Consider the following 19,566-nt stretch of genomic DNA (forward strand, 5'->3'; position numbering starts at 1 on the left):
CGCGGGTATTTCATTTCATTTGCTTCCGCACCCTGGTATTATGCGTACTGTATACTTTCCTCTACTTGTCTGTAACAAAGCTGCAACTCCTGGCTGATCCATCATTAATGAACGAATGGAGTGGGACGTAATTAATTTATTAAAATGAAAAGACCAGTTGATATTTGAGCGGGGGCAAGTCTGTGTCAGAGCGCCGCCACTGGTCAGAATAACTAATCCTTTCGCATAGCGCCACCACTGCTAAGATGGGAATAGCTTTTCCGAGAACGACATCACGGGTGACTGTTTGGGAAAATTAATAATGTGCAATCAAACTGATTCCTGGCTGGCTCTTTTATCTGTTTTTTTGTTAGCAATAATAACGGAATTGTCCACACTGGATTTTGATTGTCTACACTTAATTGAATTGATTTAATATGAAAAAAGCCACTGACGGCAATCGACGTCCTGATGGGCGAGATGCCAAGTATTTCGATGACAGTGCATCTTTCACAGGTATATAGTCCATGGCTGGTTGATGTGCCACTATAAATAAGTATAATTGAAGATAATTTAATACCGAAACAAATCAATCTTTTGATAAAGAATTGAAAATTGTCGTCAAGGCCCCGTCTTTTGATAGGCGCATTCGACTTTAATTTTGTTTGTGGCCCGTAAAACTATCAAATATTTACCCGATACAGATCTTTCAAGCTTGATTTTTGATATTCTAACTGCGTAAAAACGATAGTTATGAAGAATCATGGAAATAAATGAGATGAAATTTGATAAATCACACAGTGGGAGAGCAGAACACGATCGTGTCTCCCTGCACGGCGATCGATTGCCCGTTTTTAGTTGTCCCAAAAAATATTCGATGTCATGAGTCGTTTGATACTTCAAAATTAACAATAGAATGCATTTAAAATCGTTTCAATCACGTATTCACTGTTCAACCGCAATTCCCCTCGTCTCGGTCCCTGGAAAAGATAAGTTTTTATGCCACAATAAAAATCACCGTTTTCTTTCCTCATGATAAATATGCTACAAAATCAAAATCAAAAACACGGCATCTCAAGTCCCCTTTTTGGGTTATAACGTCCGACGAATGAACCTGTAATTACCCATAATGCTCCCTGATCTGTAAACGTGACGACCGAAGCACAAACGCATTCTATTAATTTCAGTTTAAAATGTACCACGTTACAACGAAGCCGTCACTACTTCTGATAACCAAATATTGTTTGCATCGCAACAGCGTTCCCTATTGTAACGATCGCACGACGTACAGCTTCATGTTGCTATAATTTTCGACCGTTACTATTATTCACAGGAGAGATGGTAAAATTACTATTGAAATTAAAAGTGGAAAATATATTTAAACCTTCGGCCATCGTCAGCCTTAATCGAATTCTGCTTAATTTTCCACGTAAATAACTGATATTGCACAACGCATATACGTGTGATAGGTTGACATGAATCTTGAACTCTCGGCATTTTAGAACACTCGTTCCAGTTGTACATTGCATGGTCATTTTAATTTGTCTGCTCTTTTCGCTCGGCGCAACTCTGGTAATGGGGCAGCAGTGATTTTTCTGGTTCCAGGGCATCATGAAGTGAGCGGGCGGGGAAGATTCCTACATCGTAGCTTTTGAGCAGTTACGAGCTTTAATCTTTTACAATAACTCGCAAAAGTACACTGTCGTGTCGAATACCAAAAATACAATTTCTCGAAAAAAGACTCAACCTGCTCGGTTGTCCCTGCTGTTGCTCCAACAAACATTTCTATTTTTCAAGTATTACACTGGACAAAGAGTTCACTGGGTCAGTTTAGGACAAAGTCAATGATTTTTCTTTGTTTTGTTTATAAAGGCCCCCTTCAGATTTTGAATACTACACGTATAACTTAAGAAGACACAAATGCATTCACACGTATTTTTTTTATTTCACTATAATTTTCACTTTGCTTCTTAATTCAAATGCAATACAAATGCATTAAGTATCAGCGCTAAAGTTCAAGTTCATAAAATTCATGAATAATATTTATTCTTCTTTGCATTTTGGCTTTCAGTTATGACTCATTGAATTGTCAATGTTAAAACTTATTTCCAGGTTAAAACGAGTAACTTTCCAAATCAAACGTGCTTGTTCTTTGTCAATATCCTTACTAGTAGACACAAAGTACTACCTGTATATATGTTGGGTGAGTCAACGGAATTCAAAGAGTCGGTAATCTTAATATTACGTGAGCAATTCTTCGTACTACGTGATGCTCCGTCAGTAGATTTCATTGTTATTGCCATGAAAGTACGTATGACAGATTGAAGTAAGATATGAAAATTAGGGTTATGATACAATGGAAAAAACATAGTCCCCGAGGAGAACAGACAATATCAATGCAGAGCTGATGTCATTGCAACGTTAGTGTTTCTGTTTTAGTAAATCAATCCATCAACTTTAATTCTTCCAGTATTTCGGTCTCCCTGTACCTCCGACAACCGTATACGGGGCACTATGTCTGAGTAACAGTCTCAACAACCGTAGACTTGAATCCATTCAGTGACTCTGCGATGGAGGTGTGATACTTCACGAGTCGACAATATCGATGCAACAAGGCATTTTCTAACAAAAGCTGTTCAGTGACGTAGCCCCTCTCATATTGACAGCGCAGTCCAAAAAACGGACAAAGTGTTGTCGTGGGCGGCTTAATGTCCTGTAACAGTACCCAGGGGCAAGGAATACAGCTATACGTATTTTTTATTTCTTTGTCTGGCAATATAGTAACCATGGTAATCTAAATATTGTGAGATGAGATTTAATTTAAAGTATACTTCACATAGATGGAATGAGAATGTTCGTAAAAGTTGCGCCAAGTTGATGAGCAAATATATTGCCTAAAATTTATTCATACATCCACAGACAAATCTTCTTGTTTTCCTCATTGAATTAGTTTAACTGAAACTGAATCACTTGAGGAAACCGCGGCCCTGAAGGTGCTACAGCAGCTGCATCAAATCGTCGATGCGGCACAGAGGATATATTTGCTCATCAATTATTTGTATTGAGGGCGCCATCCATTGATGAACTTTTCCAGTTTAATGGCGTGCAGTTTGGTCATTCCTAGGTCACTCTGCATGATGTCTGCAGTCAGTCCGCAAAGAAGATTGCCGTCAATGTCATTTTCTTCGAAGTTGTTCACGTATTTTGACATGTTTAAGGTTTTTAGGCAATTGCAAACTTCAAGAACGCTCAATCCATCTACTTTGTCCGGGAGCTCTGTTGTCTTTTGATCCATGGCTCGACCTTTGAAACCAACCACTGGTTTGACGGGAATCGCGGGTTTAGTTGTGGTCGTTTCAGCGGGAACAGCAGGCCGCGGTCTTAAGAAGACGTATGATTTATCAGGTGGTAAAGACATCGACTTGGTGTGCGGTATTGCAGAACTTTTGCGAGCATCTTCACCAGAACTCGCAAGGTGGCGCTCTCCAGTAGAGCTTCGAAATGCAGTGCGAGACGGCTTCTCATACTGCCCCAACTCCGACACAACGCGCATATACGTTCCAGGCGCAGGCAACGTCTTGTCTTCTGGCGGTATCGACGGTGTAGGCATCCCTTCCTTTACTTCAGCCCTAAAGATGTCCTTCACTTCAATTATATCCTCGTATGTTGCTGTCGAATCAGAGTAGTCAATGCCTCCCGTAATTCCACCCGATGTGCCTCTCAATGAGGAGATTCGCAAGATTTTCGGTTCAATTTCTTCATAAATTGTTTCTTCTTTCACATTTGCTTTTCTCTTCACGTGGACATCAGCAGCATCGTAAATTGATATACCTATCGGTAGAATGCATATATATATATATATATATATATCAAATTATACAGATGTCTTTGTGAGAAATTGCTGTGCTCGATGCGAAAAGCAGAACGTTATAATAACACAAATAACTTCAAGTACAAAGTAATAATATCTGTTACTTAAGTTCATGCATACTGCAATTATGAAACTAAGTAGCAGATTTCATTACTATGTACTAAGTAATTTGTGTTATTATTATAGGGACGACGTTTTGATTGACACATTACACTGAAGTTTTTTTTTAACTATTCTTTTATAGTGTGGTATTTTTAAGGTAGAATGCGCCTCGAGGATAGATATTCGGACTCTCAAACCTTTACAATATTCTTTTGGCCTAAAACAATTGGGGTCGATTTTGAAGCTTATAAAGTCAATAAAGTTTTCGCAGGTATAGTTTTGTGAAAATCGGGTATTTTGTTTTTTTCCCCCATAAAGATAACAAAGGGATGGCAGCCGTTTTGAATTTCAAATATCGGTACATGTTGGGTAATTTGTTTCTCTAGTACCAAAATTTGCAAGGTGATACATGATTTTGAAAGAGAAGAGTTGAAAATTTGATTGAGTAAAGTTTGAGCAAAAGTTCGTCGTTCGTTTTCGAGACGCGAACTACCTTAATAATTTTTTTCGCGCACGTCTGAGCTAAAATACAGGAATTGTGTATCATTTGATGAGACAAGATCATTTCATGAGCGAACAAGCTACATTATTGACGATTTATTATACAAAGATATTGCTGACACAAATATGGTGATCCGATTGGTCGAGACCTGACGATAACTGTGCTTTATTTACGATATAGCACGGGTTGAAACACACGCAAGCTCGTAGCTAGAGAAAACTTCCTTTTTCAACGTTTTCACGTCAGAATTTCAATATACTGTTATGATATAATAACAGAAAACCACCCCAGCAGCGGGTATACCACTCGATTCTGACCAGTTCTCTCCATTCATGGATATATGCGTGAACTGGTCAAAATCACGTGGTTTGTCGTCATCGTCGCTCGGTATAGTTTATTGCTTAAATATTTCTGACCTTCGTTTCCTTTCACCTCTTCTAAGTTCATATGGCTTTCTACGGCTTGTGTTCGTAGACGTTGATATTCCTCCCACTGTTTCTTTGTTCCTGTCACTAACCCTTCACCTACCACAACCTCTATGGTGATATACATTGGCAGTATAACAGGCTGTCTTGTGACCCCAGCTGTAGATTGTAGAAAATGAAATGCTCAAAGTTTGATACCATCTGTATCATTTAATTGCTTTGAAAGAGGAATGTATTTATGCACAAAAGTTGAGACAATGTGGCGCTATGTGAAGAAGATAATTGTAATATGTCGACTTATTACAAGAAACATACAGAGTGGCCACCATCGGTCAGTGTACGTTTGATTTCTCTCAGACATGTGGTCGTCCAGAACAGTCTCACAGGCTGTTTTGCCGCTACTTAAATTAGCGTATGCGGCTACCCTTATGTTCTAGCTTGTGCCGCTTTGCCCCTGGCAGATTCACACCTGATCCCTGGTTCTCCGTAATCAAATGCTGTCAAAACTGAAACCTGTACAAGTAGCAAAATCTTTTATGTACAGCTATCCGTCTACCTCATTCTGTGCATCACGTATATTCTTCAGTACGATGTTTTAGCACACTCACTGATCATCCATTGCCGACATATTACACCACGTGCTGAGATGAGGAAACGCGTAATACGCGTAAATGTATCAGGTGAAATTATCGCCTTTATAAATCAGTCTTAGTTTGCATCTATGTCTAAATGTTCGTTGACAAGTATACGTGGTCGTTTGTCCATTATGATGTTCGCACCTTGGCGTTATAGTGTTATACACTATCATTATCTGTTTCTGCTCCCCTTCGGACAATTCATTCTACCGTTTTACTTACTTGGTGTCAATGAATTGCAGACAAGGTAGGACACTTTGTGAGTTTTCAATAACTTGAGAACTCCAAAGGGATATTCATGCTTCTTCTGTCCATCGACAGTGATAAACATTCCGTCGTCCTTTACGAGTTGTATTTTCCTCGGCAGGGAGAACGCCGCCAAAATCTCTTCGATGGTGTAGGAATTGTTCGCTGAAAGGATACAATGGAGCGGTTCTAGGAAGACAAATTTGAAAACTTACAAATATGGCACCAAATCACGCGATTGCAGTAAAAATGCCGTGAAATCGATCATAAAGTGTCCAGAATGACATTTGCCCTAAAAGGAGCCTATATATCTGCAGCCATGGATTCTAGAACAGCCATAGGCCTAAAATAATTTCTGTACATTAATGATTTTTGCTTACGATATTCAAGTCTTCGAGCGTTGAGTTGCAGTGTATTAGAAATGGTTAGGGAGTATTTGAAAAGAGAGTAATGATTTGAAAATATCTTTAATATACATATATATATATATATATATATATATATATATATATATATATATATATATATATATATATATATATATATATATATATATATATATGATATATATATATAAATATATATTAATATATATATATATATATATATATCTAGAGAGAGAGATAGAGAGAGAGAGAAGAGAGAGAGACAGAGACAGAGACAAGAGAAAGACAGAGAGAGACAGAGACAGAGGGACAGGGACAGGGACAGGAGAGAGTCTTTTGTACAGGTATTGAAAGTAGGTATGGTTGACGTATAATGGAAAGAGATACAGAAATCGTTGCTGTTTGTGAAATCTGTTTTAGAACATCTATCACAACAGATTTTTGTCTGTACAGGTTTTGGCTTACATAAACTTGCAATATTTACGATCGAATATTTAACTTTAAGTTACTGCTCTCTGCCTATACAGCAAAGTGAACCAGTCTGAGATTAGAATTTTCCCGCCCTCTCGCGGACAAAAAGAAAATCTGGTCACACCAATTCGTACTCAGCTTCGTATTTAAGTCAGTTTAGCAAAATTGCCAGACGCTATTCAGCCAAAGTACTCGCTGATTGCAACGCTACATCACGTATTTAAAAATGTCAGTGTTGGGCGACGGAAATCGAGCATGAAGTGTTTCTATTTTTACCAGATTTAAAATGTAAAAATACTGTAATCTCTACTTCCTGTTTTTTTCACTTGTAAACGGATTTCGTGTCATGGTTTCCTGAGCGATTACGAAGAAGGCGGTACATAAACCAATGATATATTTTACTGTTAAATATAATGGATCGTACTCCCGCCGCAAGTTGTACGTTATGAGACAAACTTTGCAATATTTAAAATATGCTTAGTGATTATCTTTAAGCGCCTTTCCCCATAAAAATTTACAATTAGCTTGCATTGTCCAATAATCTATAAATTCCAAACTTGAAAGATTAAAGAAAAAAATGAAACGCAAACAGTGAAAGTACATAACTTAAACAAAACAAGTGAAACACTATAAATATAAATAAATCAATCAATCAATAATCAATCAATCAATCAATAAATAAATAAAAAATAAATAAAGCGCGAAAGCTGAAACCTTTGGCATGTTAAGAGAATTGCACAGATTTTTATTTAGAAAAGAATGATAGTATATTGCAGCTGTACAAAACTAGCTTCAAAATTATCAAAAGTATTGAAATTTGAAATTTCGTCGTTGAAATCTACACAGAGTGTACTTTTTAAACATTATTGTCTGCACTTACCATGTTCACTTGAAGGAAGAACGTTGAATAGGTGCGGGCAATCCTTCGGTATGCTGATGTGTAGCCCCAGTTCGTCCTCTGCAACCACACGTGGTTGTTCGGACATTCTAGCTACTCTCAGGATCTACGACAGGAAAATTAGTGAGCTTTGTTTTAATTTAGAGCTCCATTAGCTGTCATTTTTGATGTGTTGTCTGTTTTTGAGCCCCCATTTATACTACAGTTTCTTGCTCAACTCACAAATCAAAGTCCACAGCGTTCAAATTGTCAGCACAACCTGTACGTTCAACTTGTCAACCCAGGCTGTGATAGACGATGTTATTGTTAACAACTAAAATTTAGTCCGAACTATAAAACATGTGACAACAATACTATTGTATGTTGATTACCATGCATTGTAATGGCCAGGGTAATCTTATATCTATTAAAACACTTTGGGGAGAAATTGGACAACATGTACGCATTTTCTATAATTGTATTGGAATTGACTACGCCATATCACACAAAATTCATGTTTTGATTTTCAACACGTGTGGAGCATTACGCTATAGATGTGGGAGGCAGTCGGGCTAGTCGAGCACAACGGTTTGTGAGAGAATTTTAATATTTGATTTTGACATGTTTTCAGCATTTCATAGTTTGAAATCAGCTTAATAATAAAAAACATCTTACAAGTATTTTTTTTGAGCTGCAAGAACAAGTCTCATGTTTCTTACAGAATATCAATACCATTTTTGTCAATTTTCTGTCCACGAATATTTTTATTTGAAAAAGAAGAATCAAAATTTCCCAAAGTTTGCTTGCCGAATTGTTTTTGGCCGTCACTCTTCTGAGGTGATTATCAACTCAAAGATCGAACGTCCAATATCTCTTATTCTGTGAAAAAATGCATGAAGAACATGCATGTGTATTGATTGTCAAGCTTTAGTCAATTGTAACAACATGCAAAAATAGAAGTAGACTTTGAATTGGTGACTGAGTGAGAAGATAAAAGTCAGTGGTCCACTGAACTGGCCGTTACTAAGCCGGGCTGGACTCAAGCACTACACCAGCGGACTAAACGTGCTTAATACTTGACTCGGGAGATTGAAGATTTAAGCCTAATACTAGTATTTATGTTTAAGTATATTTTTCAACGACGATTTATTGAATACATTGTTAAGATAGAATGAACCTCGGACAAATATTTGGACTCGCAATTCTCTTCTGATCTACCACTGATGGGGGCTAATTTTGAAGCTCTTTGAGTGTGAAAAACTTTCACCCTCTTAGTTTTTCAAAGAAATATTTTCCGTTATACAGTTAACACAGAGATGGCAGCCATTTTGAATGCTAAATATCGGTAGAGCTTGGGTAATTTGCTTTAGTCTCTAGTACCAAAATTAGCACGGTTATACCGATTTTATCCTTGAATTTGAAAGTGATTGGTTGAAAGATTCCTTTAGGAAAATTTGAGGCGCATACTACCTTAAGAATAAGTTATTCGTCATGGCACAGTGGCTAAAACGTTCCCTAGAGGCGAAATTTTGAAGATTTGAGTGTAAAAATATCCCTCACCTGGCCGCTTGAAATGGTTTCGTGCTCATCGCTGCCACACCAGCCACTTATGACCTTCACGATCTGCGGCAACTGATAGTTTTTTGTAAATTTCTTCAAATTGTACTTGGATTTGGTCCACTTGATAACGGGTTTTCTTCTTTCGGCCATGATTAGTCTATTAGGGAAAACAATAATAACTATTCAAGTTCTTGCCGGTTTAAGGGGGGGGGGGTCGTCGCAGCTTTGCCTGTGTAACTTTGCTGACGTGCCTGTGTTTGCAAGCAATGTATTTCATGCAGTATATCAAGATAGCTGCAACATATTGGACCCATCCAACCAATGTAAACACTGTATCCAAGGTACGATTGTTGAAAGTTAAAACATGTTGGTCATAACGTACATATAAATGTTGCAGCTATATCGACGTGTTGCGTCTAGATATAGAGCATAAAATACATTGTTTTAAAGAAGAAAGTCACGTAGGCAACCCCATCCTAACCCCTTCAGTTTAAAATTGGAGATTTATTTTTCCTCATAGAGTTATGTACAGGATACTGTGGCCATTTTAAATTTCAAATATTAAGTAGAATTTGATAATTTGTTTCTCTGATGCCAAAAATGCACGACGAACCCTCGTTTTGTCTTGATAAAAGAAAATGGCATGTTTGGAAAACTAGCAAAAGTTCAAAAGTTCATATTTCGATAATGGGATAAGTTTCCCAAATTCCTCATAACAGCTATTGACAGCCAACCTCATCTCAAACAATAGACTCTAAACTTCAAATCGACGAATCGGTTCATCGAAATTACAGTCGCACTGTAACAATAACACACTGTATTTGAAGCGTTTAATAGTCAATGAAATATGACACAATTGACGTCGATAGCACTCTTACAGTGTTTCGATTCATCAGCTGACTTTCACGCGTTTTGATGAAATCTTTCAATGATACATGGTCACATTGGTTGGCGTAGTGACGAGATGTAAGTTTTATCACCCTCCAAGGTTTGACACATTTTTTCGGAGTATTAAGCGCAGACAAATTACCCCTCCACAATTGTAAACACTTTTCAGCTCAGGTGCAATGGATGTGAAAGAACAGAACAGTAGGGAGCCATTGCAAAGAATTTTGCTTAATCTGCACCCCTTTTATACAAGTCCAATGTTTCATCTCTTAGCATATAAATGCATGTTTTATTATACCCCTTAGTTTGCTTAACAATGACTATAATTTACGACTTAACGCTAAATCATCCGTAACTATTCTATAAACACGTGATTAGTGACGTCATCCTATTCCCGAGCTCACTGAATCTGATGCCCCCGAGTCAACGAACTATGTTGAAACGTCACAGCGTGCATTATACACGCGAGAGGTTTCACATTGGTTCAATATGCCCGCTGCTGAAAGAATAATTTACTTTAGAATATACGTAAACAGGTTTAAAGGTCACAACTGTTAAGCTTACCGACGAAATTGCCATCGATGTAACCACTAACACAAAGTATAACCTAGTATCCCGTCATCGTAAATGTATGGGGGTCAGTAAATTCTCGGTCGGATTCGAACTCATGAAGTCAGACCCGTAAAGTAACTGCTACTATTCATGATTAGAATGTCATACACGGAATTAGGTTGCCAACGGTGACCTCGGTGAAAACAACTGAAGTTTTAACTCGATAGCACCGTCACCCGTGCACAACTAGTGGAGAACTGACATTTCGGTCAAGTCTCTTGGAAATCAAAATTTCAAATGCATAGAACTAAACAAATTTTGACGACAAATATCGTGAAATGGTCCTTTTTTGTTCTCAAACCTTCTCGCGTCGCGTAGGCTGTATAGGGTTGTGTACCATAAACGTTCAGTAGTGCACCATTACCTTTTGTGTCGTGAGACTACGACGCAATGGCGGGCGGTAAAAGTATAATTCATACTCCGCGAGGCGCACAAGTGCGGGGACACTAATATCCTACAGTATTAAAGATGTATATTTTCAGACGATCTATATAAAGTGCATTTTGCATCAAAAACAAAGCACACTGTACATTTTTAGGAGCTTTGCTAACGCAACACCTTCAAAATATGACACGGAAATATATGACTTCGTGTCCTGAAAGTGAACCCGAATGCAATATGGCCTGCAGTATAGTGTACATTTGTAAAGTGTAATTGTTTTGCACCAGGCTGAGATCAGGATGTAGACACAATTATAAACTGTTGCACTTTCAAGTGATGACCATATTATATCTTATAGGTTACAGTACTGTCCACTGTCGCCGCCATGGGTAGGTAGTGAGTTTAAGGCTTTGCAAGGTGCAACCGAATTTCCGGCTAATAGGAAAACTTTCAGTGTACATGGTAGTTCAGTACAGTGATTCTCACATTATGGCACTTGAGTGTATATAGAGTCACTATTTTGAACATGTAATACCATTCTCAGTATAATTTCCACTTACCTGGATCAGCTTGGTGGAGAATTTCAAATGATTGCTTAATTTGCACGCTTCCTCTCAACTAGGCAACTCCCTGTTCCCTGTTGGGTCAAGACCTCTCACTTTTGTAAGCTCTGACGTAGAAACAGTGCGACCAGTTTGTTTGAATTGAGTTTACGGGTTTGCAAAATACAGACAAGTACTTCCAACGAAACGCTCCAGTGACTCTCACGAAGCAAGGCATTCAATTCAATTTCCCAAGTAAAGGTATTTAGCTATGTAAAGCGTATTAATTAGCATTGTTTGAGTATGCAGATCACCTTATAATGAGTTATCATCAATAGAGATCAGGTCTAAAACTGAGCAGTGTGTAAAGCTACGAGCAGGACACGAAAGCGAAGCAATAAAAACCAAAATAAAAACGAACCGATAACCTTAAAAAATGAGTCAATGATTTTCTACGAAATTAATACCATGAGGAGAGTTCATTGTTTGTATGTGAGCCACGTTCCTTCTCTTTTGTTACATATTGCAATTCAATGGCTATTCTCAGCAGACGTCACAGGAAGTACAGAATCTCTAGTCATAGCTATCATGCGTGTTCACATAATGTCTCATTTGATAAAACAATGCCTATGACGTCGACGTGACGTCACACTCGAAACAGCGAGAAACTGAAAGTTTGATTGTCACCCTATGTTTCTACAAAAAGGTGCGTTAATCAGTTTCCTTTATAGCCTACTTGATTCAACTAACGAACCAAAACCACATAGAACGTTACGGTAACATGCAGCGATAATTCTGAAACGCGGCGAGATTAGAGCAAAGGCTGATTTTAGCTTCAGAGGTATTCAGTGCAAATATATAGACATGAATTGATATTTTCTGCAGCTGTTCGTCACATCACTGTCGACGATATTTACATTTTTCAAGAGAACGCGAAAAATAATGAATATAGTTTACTTGCCTGTGCGATAAAATACAACCCTTGGCAATTCGTTCGGATAATCATTGTTTGTACCACTTTCATTTATTATGCCAGTGAATTGAGGCAAATGGAAGTTCGGGTTTGGCGAGCAAATCCGACCACTTTGGCCAAATTACTTGACAATTTTCAATCTCAGAGGAAACCACTGTCTAATAGTATATTGCATATTGTAGGCCTAACGCATTTTTATTCCTTGATGTTCACAGCTGTTGGTGAGGCATTTGTTCGACAACGCTAGAGGGCGTTTGAGAGTTGCCACAGGTTCGCAGGAGTCGGTTCCCATATTCGAAATTCGGTTACTCTTGATCCCTTCAATCCTATGTCATGCAATTGAAATGTTATCTCTCCTCATGGATGAATACATTGTATTTCACTTATAAGATGATGAACAAAACTGAGGATTTTATCACAAAGTTTTCAAGCCTTGTAAGACTTGAAGGAGAAGAATGCATCCTGAATGCATTCATATGATGATCTTTGTAATTAAACAGCTAATTATTTGATTTTTTGTTTTCAGACAAGACGCATTGTAATTTTAATGCATTCACAGTTATGTAGATTTGTTTTATTTGTGACTATGTGGAAATAAATTTATCTTTTTCAAAAAAAAAAAACAGGAGTCGGTTCCCAAATGACGAGTAATCGGAGTATAAGAAAATTAATATTTTTCCAATCAGGTAAACTTCCATGACAGTACAAAATAAACTGTCGATATTCTGGAGAAAATCGACAATGCACATATTGGTGTTTATCATGCAAGGATATTGTGGCGTTGAGCTGCACGGGGTCCTTCATTTCTGGACGTTCACATGCGGAAGAGTCGTGGACGGGAGCAGAGAGCTAAAAATAGATCTACCTATTCACGCGAAGCAACAATAACACCCCTTTATCGGCCAGTGTGCTCAGTACCTATATGTGGAAACTAATTGCACGTTTAATCCTTGCATAACCATTTCCAGCGTCGATGTACTCCCTAACAGCTTTTGTACATGGCAGTTGCCCCATCCCTGTTGTCTGGGTGTTCGGTTGTTTTGGTGCTAAACCTTGATAACTCATTACGCCATCGCGGGAATGCCAGGTGTCGCGCAAATAAATGCTAGTTACTGTTTAACGGCGATTTATACTCTCTGTACGATTAACAATGTAAGTATGCAATTATATATGCAATTAGGTTACCGTACATATCGCTGGCCGACATCACTTGAATTCTGTATACTCTGACACGGAAGCAACGGGTCACCGTGCATGAGGACTCCCTAGTATAGATTGTCATTTCTATTTCAGTTTGATTTGTCGAATACACGTTTAAAATTTTGCTTCACCTGAATATGAAGAAAAGTATGAAATGCATTTACGTTATCCGGATGCTGAGCAGGCGAAGGCTTATACTCGCCATCACGATTGGTTTGATTATCTTTTTCTTCTATGTCCTCCGCTTTGAGAGCAAATCCAGAACAGGGGTAGCACGTAAACAAAAGGTAGGTAAACCCACAGTCACCTGTGGTTCGATACACCGTGACAGCGAGGCCGCTGTTATATTTTCGAATGCTTTGTACAGCGGCCTTCGCTGTGTACCGAATCACGGGTGGCTGTGTAAACGAGACTCACTCATGCAGGCCGCGATACGATTTCAGGAGCAGAGTAAACCACAGAAAAAAAGGGAACTGGTGTTTGCACGGTTCTATACCTCATGTATCAAATTAGTACATTAAACTGGACAGCGTCGACGTGCGAGTAAGCCATATGCTAGTTTGGCGCACGGGACCTTGTTCTGTCTTTTTTATTCGTGTTCACCACGGTCAAAGGTCAAAACGTACGACATAAATTCAAATAACCAAGTATTATCATTACAACGCCTATCTCTGCTCCAAGGACTAGGCCTAGCAAATCGTACAAAGCCAAGAGATTAAGTATTTTCGAGGCAAGTTGATGATGTAGTACGCTCCGGTACTATTTTAATCTATCAACAAACTTTATCAGCGTAAACACGTGCGCGAACATACCATTTTGATTGATAAATTGGTGGTCATGAGTGTAAGGGTTCGTCCAAAAATTTTTGGTCGAGGATCATGTGTTCAGACCTGTAGATTGTCAAAATTTCCGGCCATACCTGATAGATTAGCGCAGACGCCTTCAGGTGGTTTTAAATTTCCTTACAAATTTGATCAACATTCAGGTTACGGGGGCTGAAGATGAAATTCTGTGTTTGTTTATGGAACATACTATGCCCATTATGATTGGCAACTTAAGGTTTTGAAAATTGTTCTTTAACACACTGGACGCTATCTCACATTTATTCTCACTCTAATTTCAGCAGATGAGAACTTTCTCAAGCAAGTGACATTAACACCCTTTGACGTCATTATGTGCACACGTAGCGAAAGTAAATGCAAATATGTTTGGTGAAAATATAAATCTATGGTAATTCTATTAGGCGTAATCATACGCCGTCCAAAAGCTAAGATGTTTCTACATCTTTAGCCTACTATCAGCCCCCGAAATAGAAGAAATCAAAGTCTTAGCCAAATATCGAGAAGCGCAATGAAGATTTGCGTAATGCTTTTTGCTGCTTACAAAGAGGAAATTTACCAGGAAGGTAATGAAGATGCGATCTGAAGGTTCATCCCTTCAGAAGCTGGTACTGATCTCAAACATGTAGCCTTACAGTGGTTTAAATGATGGCAGAGCACTGAACACATTCACATGGCACACCTAATACAAGGTGGGATATTTTCAAGAAATCTCATCGCTGTAACGCTACATGTGAGGAGTTTGAGAGAGCAAGCTCCTTCCCGAAACTGATATATGACTCTTTTGCGGCATTACTGTCCGAAAGGTGACATCATTAAGTATAATGGGCCTAATTAAAGGTATGAAAACATACCATTCAAAGATAGTGATATCCTTTGAAAAATGCTTGCAAAAGGTAACTATCCACCGTAAGCTAATATGTACGACAAGTTATGAATGGATCATCATACACGGTAGCAATGAAATTAAAGACATTAATTGCCTATGGCTTGAAACATCGGACTTAAAAGGTCTTACGAATTTGACAAAATTCTTAGCAAGAGTGACACTCAATAGTTTCGGAACCCTTCCGTGGAACGAATCCAAACTCAACAAGGTAACAACTTTCACCCCTCCCTCTGAATTTCTCTGACCCCTTGTCCATATATATGGTCGAAGCCTAATTATTGTAATACAGTGTGTTCAAACGACAGCTACACCTGCTCCTTCCCAGTCAGGGCCCATAATCTAACAATTATTAAATATTAATAACTATAATAGTAAGACAACACTATGATATTTTACTTGAACCAAGCTAGAGGGAGCAAGTACATACATACATACATACATACATACATACATACATACATACATACATACATACATACATACATACATACATACATACATACATACATACATACATACATATGCATGCTTGCATGCATACATACAGACAGACAGACACAGACAGAAATAAGTACACACGGAAATACATTTACTTAATATGAAAAATAATTCGTTGACGTACTAAATCTACAACGTGAAATCAAGATTTTAATGTAGGGATGCTTGTCATTCACCCTAAAACTCTGGGAATATGTGCCAAAGTTGTAAATATTTGATATTACAAAAGCTTAAAGCATCCAAATTAAATTAATAAATGATTTATGTTTACAGGCAAGGCCGAAAGAAATAAACCTAGAGGAATTAAAAAACTTGACCATTAAAAGGCACGAAGTTATCGGAGCATCGAATAAACAGGGAGAAGACTTTGGATTTTTGATGCCGAAGGAGCGTTTTGTGGTGCCAAATATTGCTCATTTTATATGGTTCACGTGTCATACATTCAGATTTGAAAATTTGATAAGTCTACTGAGCGTCCACAGGATAATGAGAGCAGATAAAATCTATTTTCACACCGACTGCGAACCTGACGGGAAACTATGGCAGGAAGCGCGGCAGTTGATCCCCACATTGATTGTGGCTCATCGAACACGTCCGTCAGTGATATTTGACAAGAAACTAAATCCGATGTGGCCGGAGCATTCGGCCGACATTGCTAGATTGGAGATCCTTATGGAGACCGGAGGGGTTTTCTTGGATACCGACGTCATCGTCGTTGCTCCGCTGGAACCGTTGCGGTACTACGACTACGTCGCAGGCAGGTCCTCCGACGGATACCTCAGTAACGGAATCATACTAGCGACCAAGGATTCTGAATTTCTGCGGAGGTTTTATAAGAGTTACGTCGAGTACGAGAACGACTGCTGGGATTGCAATTCGGTCACCAAACACCACGACCTGGCCGTACAGAACAGCGCCCTCATACATGTAGAACCCACAAGTCTCAATACACCGTCTCCTGACCAATGGGAGCAGGCACTTTTGGGAAAGTTTGACTGGAAACATGACCATTTTACTATCCATGTCTGGTTTAGAAAATTCAGAGATGGCGGTAAACGGAAGTTTACCTTCACTCCTCAAAATATTAAACTACTTGACACTTCCTTCGGTGAAATGTGTCGATATATCTACTTCGGCAATCCAGATCTAGTTAAACCAGGATTCTGACACTTCGAATTTAGAACAAGAATTTGGTGTAAATCTGGTATCTATTTGCTGGAAGATTTGCTGTATTTTCCTGTTATTGTTCTGTTTGTAAATACAACTTCTTGTTCCGCTAGCAAGATCATTTAATATGCGATTTGCCTTGACAATAAAGTATGTTAAAATATACAAGCTACTAAGCTATCCAATGTGATTGATCAACTGAATTTTACTTTCGGACTAGAATGTATTAGTCAATAATAACACTGCATATTTTAGACAATGCTTTATGTCAGTTAGCTTATACGTATTTTACGGAGAAAAAGAAGACAACATGATTTCGGGAATGGAAAGAAAGCTATATATAAACTATGTATTATACACAACAAAAACGTTGCGTATATCAAACAAGAAGAATACTCTAAAGGAGATTAGACGCTTCTATGAATTTTTAGCTCATATTTGGTTTTATATATAAATACCAAAAAGAGCTTATATGATGAGTCTAAGTGTCTGTATATTTGTGGGTATGTGCGGATGTATGTCCGTCACACACAAAGGCTCCCATACCGCCAAAGCTACTGTCTTAGTATTTGGTGTGCAGGTAGATGTAGGGGTGAGATGTGAATTTGTTCAAATGAACACATCAGTGTCAAAAATGTGCAAATGAGGTAAGAAAAAGCGTGTAGCTGCCTTTCTGCTATGCATATCATGTTGCTAAAGTTGATCTTCAGTACCTAAAGTTTCAGACCTTAATTACTTTTGTCATTCTTGTTTTTCTGGTTTAAATATTTCTTGTTGTTTTTCTGGTTGTACTGTGCAGAAATCATTGTCATAACATCAACGTAGAATTTTCCTGCACTGAACAGATAAACAACATTTATTGTTGATCTTTGGTACCCATACTGGTATGTACCAATTCTGATCAATTTGAGCGACACCGTATAATTGCGGTATTTTTTTGTTACGACTCTGATTTTTACGAGCTACAAAATATCATAGTTTCTCTCATTTGCTTCATATACTACGAACGGCAGCACAAACAGTGAACTGACGCCGCGCACAGTTCTAGGTGCTTACCGTCAGCTAGGTCGATTGGACTCAGTGGAATCGCGAGACCGAAAGAATCGTCAAGTGAGGGCGCCCTTTGACGGCAAGTTGCCGCATAAGTTTGGTGAACCTACTTCGATGTGTAAGAAGCGGCTGCTATAAAATGGCTATTCTATTTCAAAGTATCGGCGTAATAATATTTATATGTTTGCTGTTTATGAATAAAAAGTGTTTTTATTCATTTATTTCAAATGAATCACAATCTTCTGGCGTGCATTTTAGAAAGCCTGTTTATGTGTCTGATATCCGGGGATAAACCTGTATAAACTGGGAAGAATGGTTAGAAACGGAAAACGTCTACCGAGTGAAAATTATGAAAAAGAAAGTCAGGCCTACGCCTACTTCCTGTTCGAAGAAAAATGTTCACATTACTACTAAGTGAACAAAACATGTCATTTCGAAATTTTATCTCACTTTCTACCAACTCGTACAATAAGCTTATATACCAATAAATGTACGTCATTTTCTCTATCGCTTTCCAGCTCTGATTGGTAGTCACTCACGTTACCAACCATATTCAATTGTTACTATCCCCGGCGCACACCTCAATCGCACACAGCACAGTGACCGTGATCTTAACAACCGAATGCAGAAATTATATATAGTTGTGAGTTGCACGACTTGTAACTCGGGTAGTTCAGTATTGTTTATGACGTACTAAGTGTAAACGGTAAATATTAACTATCTTGTTGTATCTCAAACGAAACGAAAAAAGTTGTGGATAGATGAAAACGACTAAGGAAACCTCCGTAGTTATGAAATTAACTCTTTATTTTCACATACAGAGCGTGACAGGCACTAGGATTAGTCGAACACGCTTTCCTTCTGGCCAGGATATTTTCTTTCTCGTACGTTTTGACGAAAACACATGAAAAGACTGTCTGTAGATTTTGTAAGATCTATGCTGGCATTAAAGAAAAATTAACATTACAATACTATGTGTTTCGCAATCTGTCAAAATTTACTTTTTCAAAGTCAGTTTGATTTGTTCTTTTCATGTGTTGCGTGCATGAGTTAAGTTTTGTATTCTTTCGAATCCTGAAACAAACTTTGCATTCTGTTGAAAGTCAACAGATAATAATACAATTTTAAAATGTCCACATCACTAGCTCAAAAATCTCTCATCCGACCTTCTCGCTCCTGGTAAGTAGACTTTCAATGGTCTTACGATTGACTTAGCAAGTACCCATGGCTCGTCTTAGAGACAAAGTGATATACCACGGAACCGGTAGCATGTAGTTTATTTTCGGTGTCTAGGCGAGATCTCTTGTGACTTCAGTTTTAACGACGCATGTCTGATGTTACATTGTACTGGTCTTGTATGTAACTTAAATGAATGACTTTTTTTACCGTTCGCGAAATTAGATGATGAATTTCAAATTCTGGACATTCGTTAAACGTTATGGGCAATTTAATACAAAATTGATGGAAAGAAGA

At 38.2% G+C, this 19,566-nt stretch overlaps 2 protein-coding genes across 3 annotated transcripts; one reads left to right on the forward strand and one right to left on the reverse strand.

Annotated features, from left to right (window-relative positions):
• Positions 1-1,624: 1,624 nt before the first annotated feature.
• On the reverse strand, positions 1,625-11,841 carry LOC139115279 (uncharacterized). 2 transcript variants are annotated; one of them, XM_070677287.1, is made up of 6 exons: positions 11,496-11,841; positions 9,055-9,211; positions 7,498-7,621; positions 5,737-5,925; positions 4,871-5,038; positions 1,625-3,810 (listed from the first exon to the last, which is right to left on the reverse strand). In XM_070677287.1, exons 2-6 carry the CDS (start codon positions 9,202-9,204, stop codon positions 3,032-3,034), a joined length of 1,410 nt encoding a protein of 469 aa, XP_070533388.1. In that variant the 5' UTR covers positions 9,205-9,211; positions 11,496-11,841; the 3' UTR covers positions 1,625-3,031. The 2 variants fall into 2 exon arrangements, with proteins under 2 accessions (XP_070533388.1, XP_070533389.1); XM_070677288.1 differs by lacking the exon at positions 9,055-9,211 and having other exon boundaries at positions 11,496-11,733.
• A 1,809-nt stretch (positions 11,842-13,650) lies between these two features.
• On the forward strand, positions 13,651-17,169 carry LOC139115280 (uncharacterized). Its single transcript, XM_070677289.1, has 2 exons — positions 13,651-13,937; positions 16,150-17,169. Exons 1-2 carry the CDS (start codon positions 13,788-13,790, stop codon positions 17,041-17,043), a joined length of 1,044 nt encoding a protein of 347 aa, XP_070533390.1. The 5' UTR covers positions 13,651-13,787; the 3' UTR covers positions 17,044-17,169.
• Positions 17,170-19,566: the final 2,397 nt, after the last annotated feature.

Source organism: Ptychodera flava, chromosome 17 (assembly GCF_041260155.1).
Source record: "Ptychodera flava strain L36383 chromosome 17, AS_Pfla_20210202, whole genome shotgun sequence".
NCBI lineage: Eukaryota > Metazoa > Hemichordata > Enteropneusta > Ptychoderidae > Ptychodera > Ptychodera flava.

What these genes read in the sequence shown, in the direction of transcription:
- LOC139115279 (XM_070677287.1), bottom strand. Translation starts at nt 9,204, where the DNA reads ATGGCCGAAAGAAGAAAACCCGTTATCAAGTGGACCAAATCCAAGTAC. An exon ending in TCTTCCTTCAAGTGAACATG is followed by an intron (nt 5,926 to 7,497) that starts GTAAGTGCAGAC and finishes GTATCCTTTCAG; the next exon opens with CGAACAATTCCTACACCATC. An exon ending in AGAGGTGAAAGGAAACGAAG is followed by an intron (nt 3,811 to 4,870) that starts GTCAGAAATATT and finishes TTCTACCGATAG; the next exon opens with GTATATCAATTTACGATGCT.
- LOC139115280 (XM_070677289.1), top strand. Translation starts at nt 13,788, where the DNA reads ATGAAGAAAAGTATGAAATGCATTTACGTTATCCGGATGCTGAGCAGG. An exon ending in GGGTAGCACGTAAACAAAAG is followed by an intron (nt 13,938 to 16,149) that starts GTAGGTAAACCC and finishes TTATGTTTACAG; the next exon opens with GCAAGGCCGAAAGAAATAAA.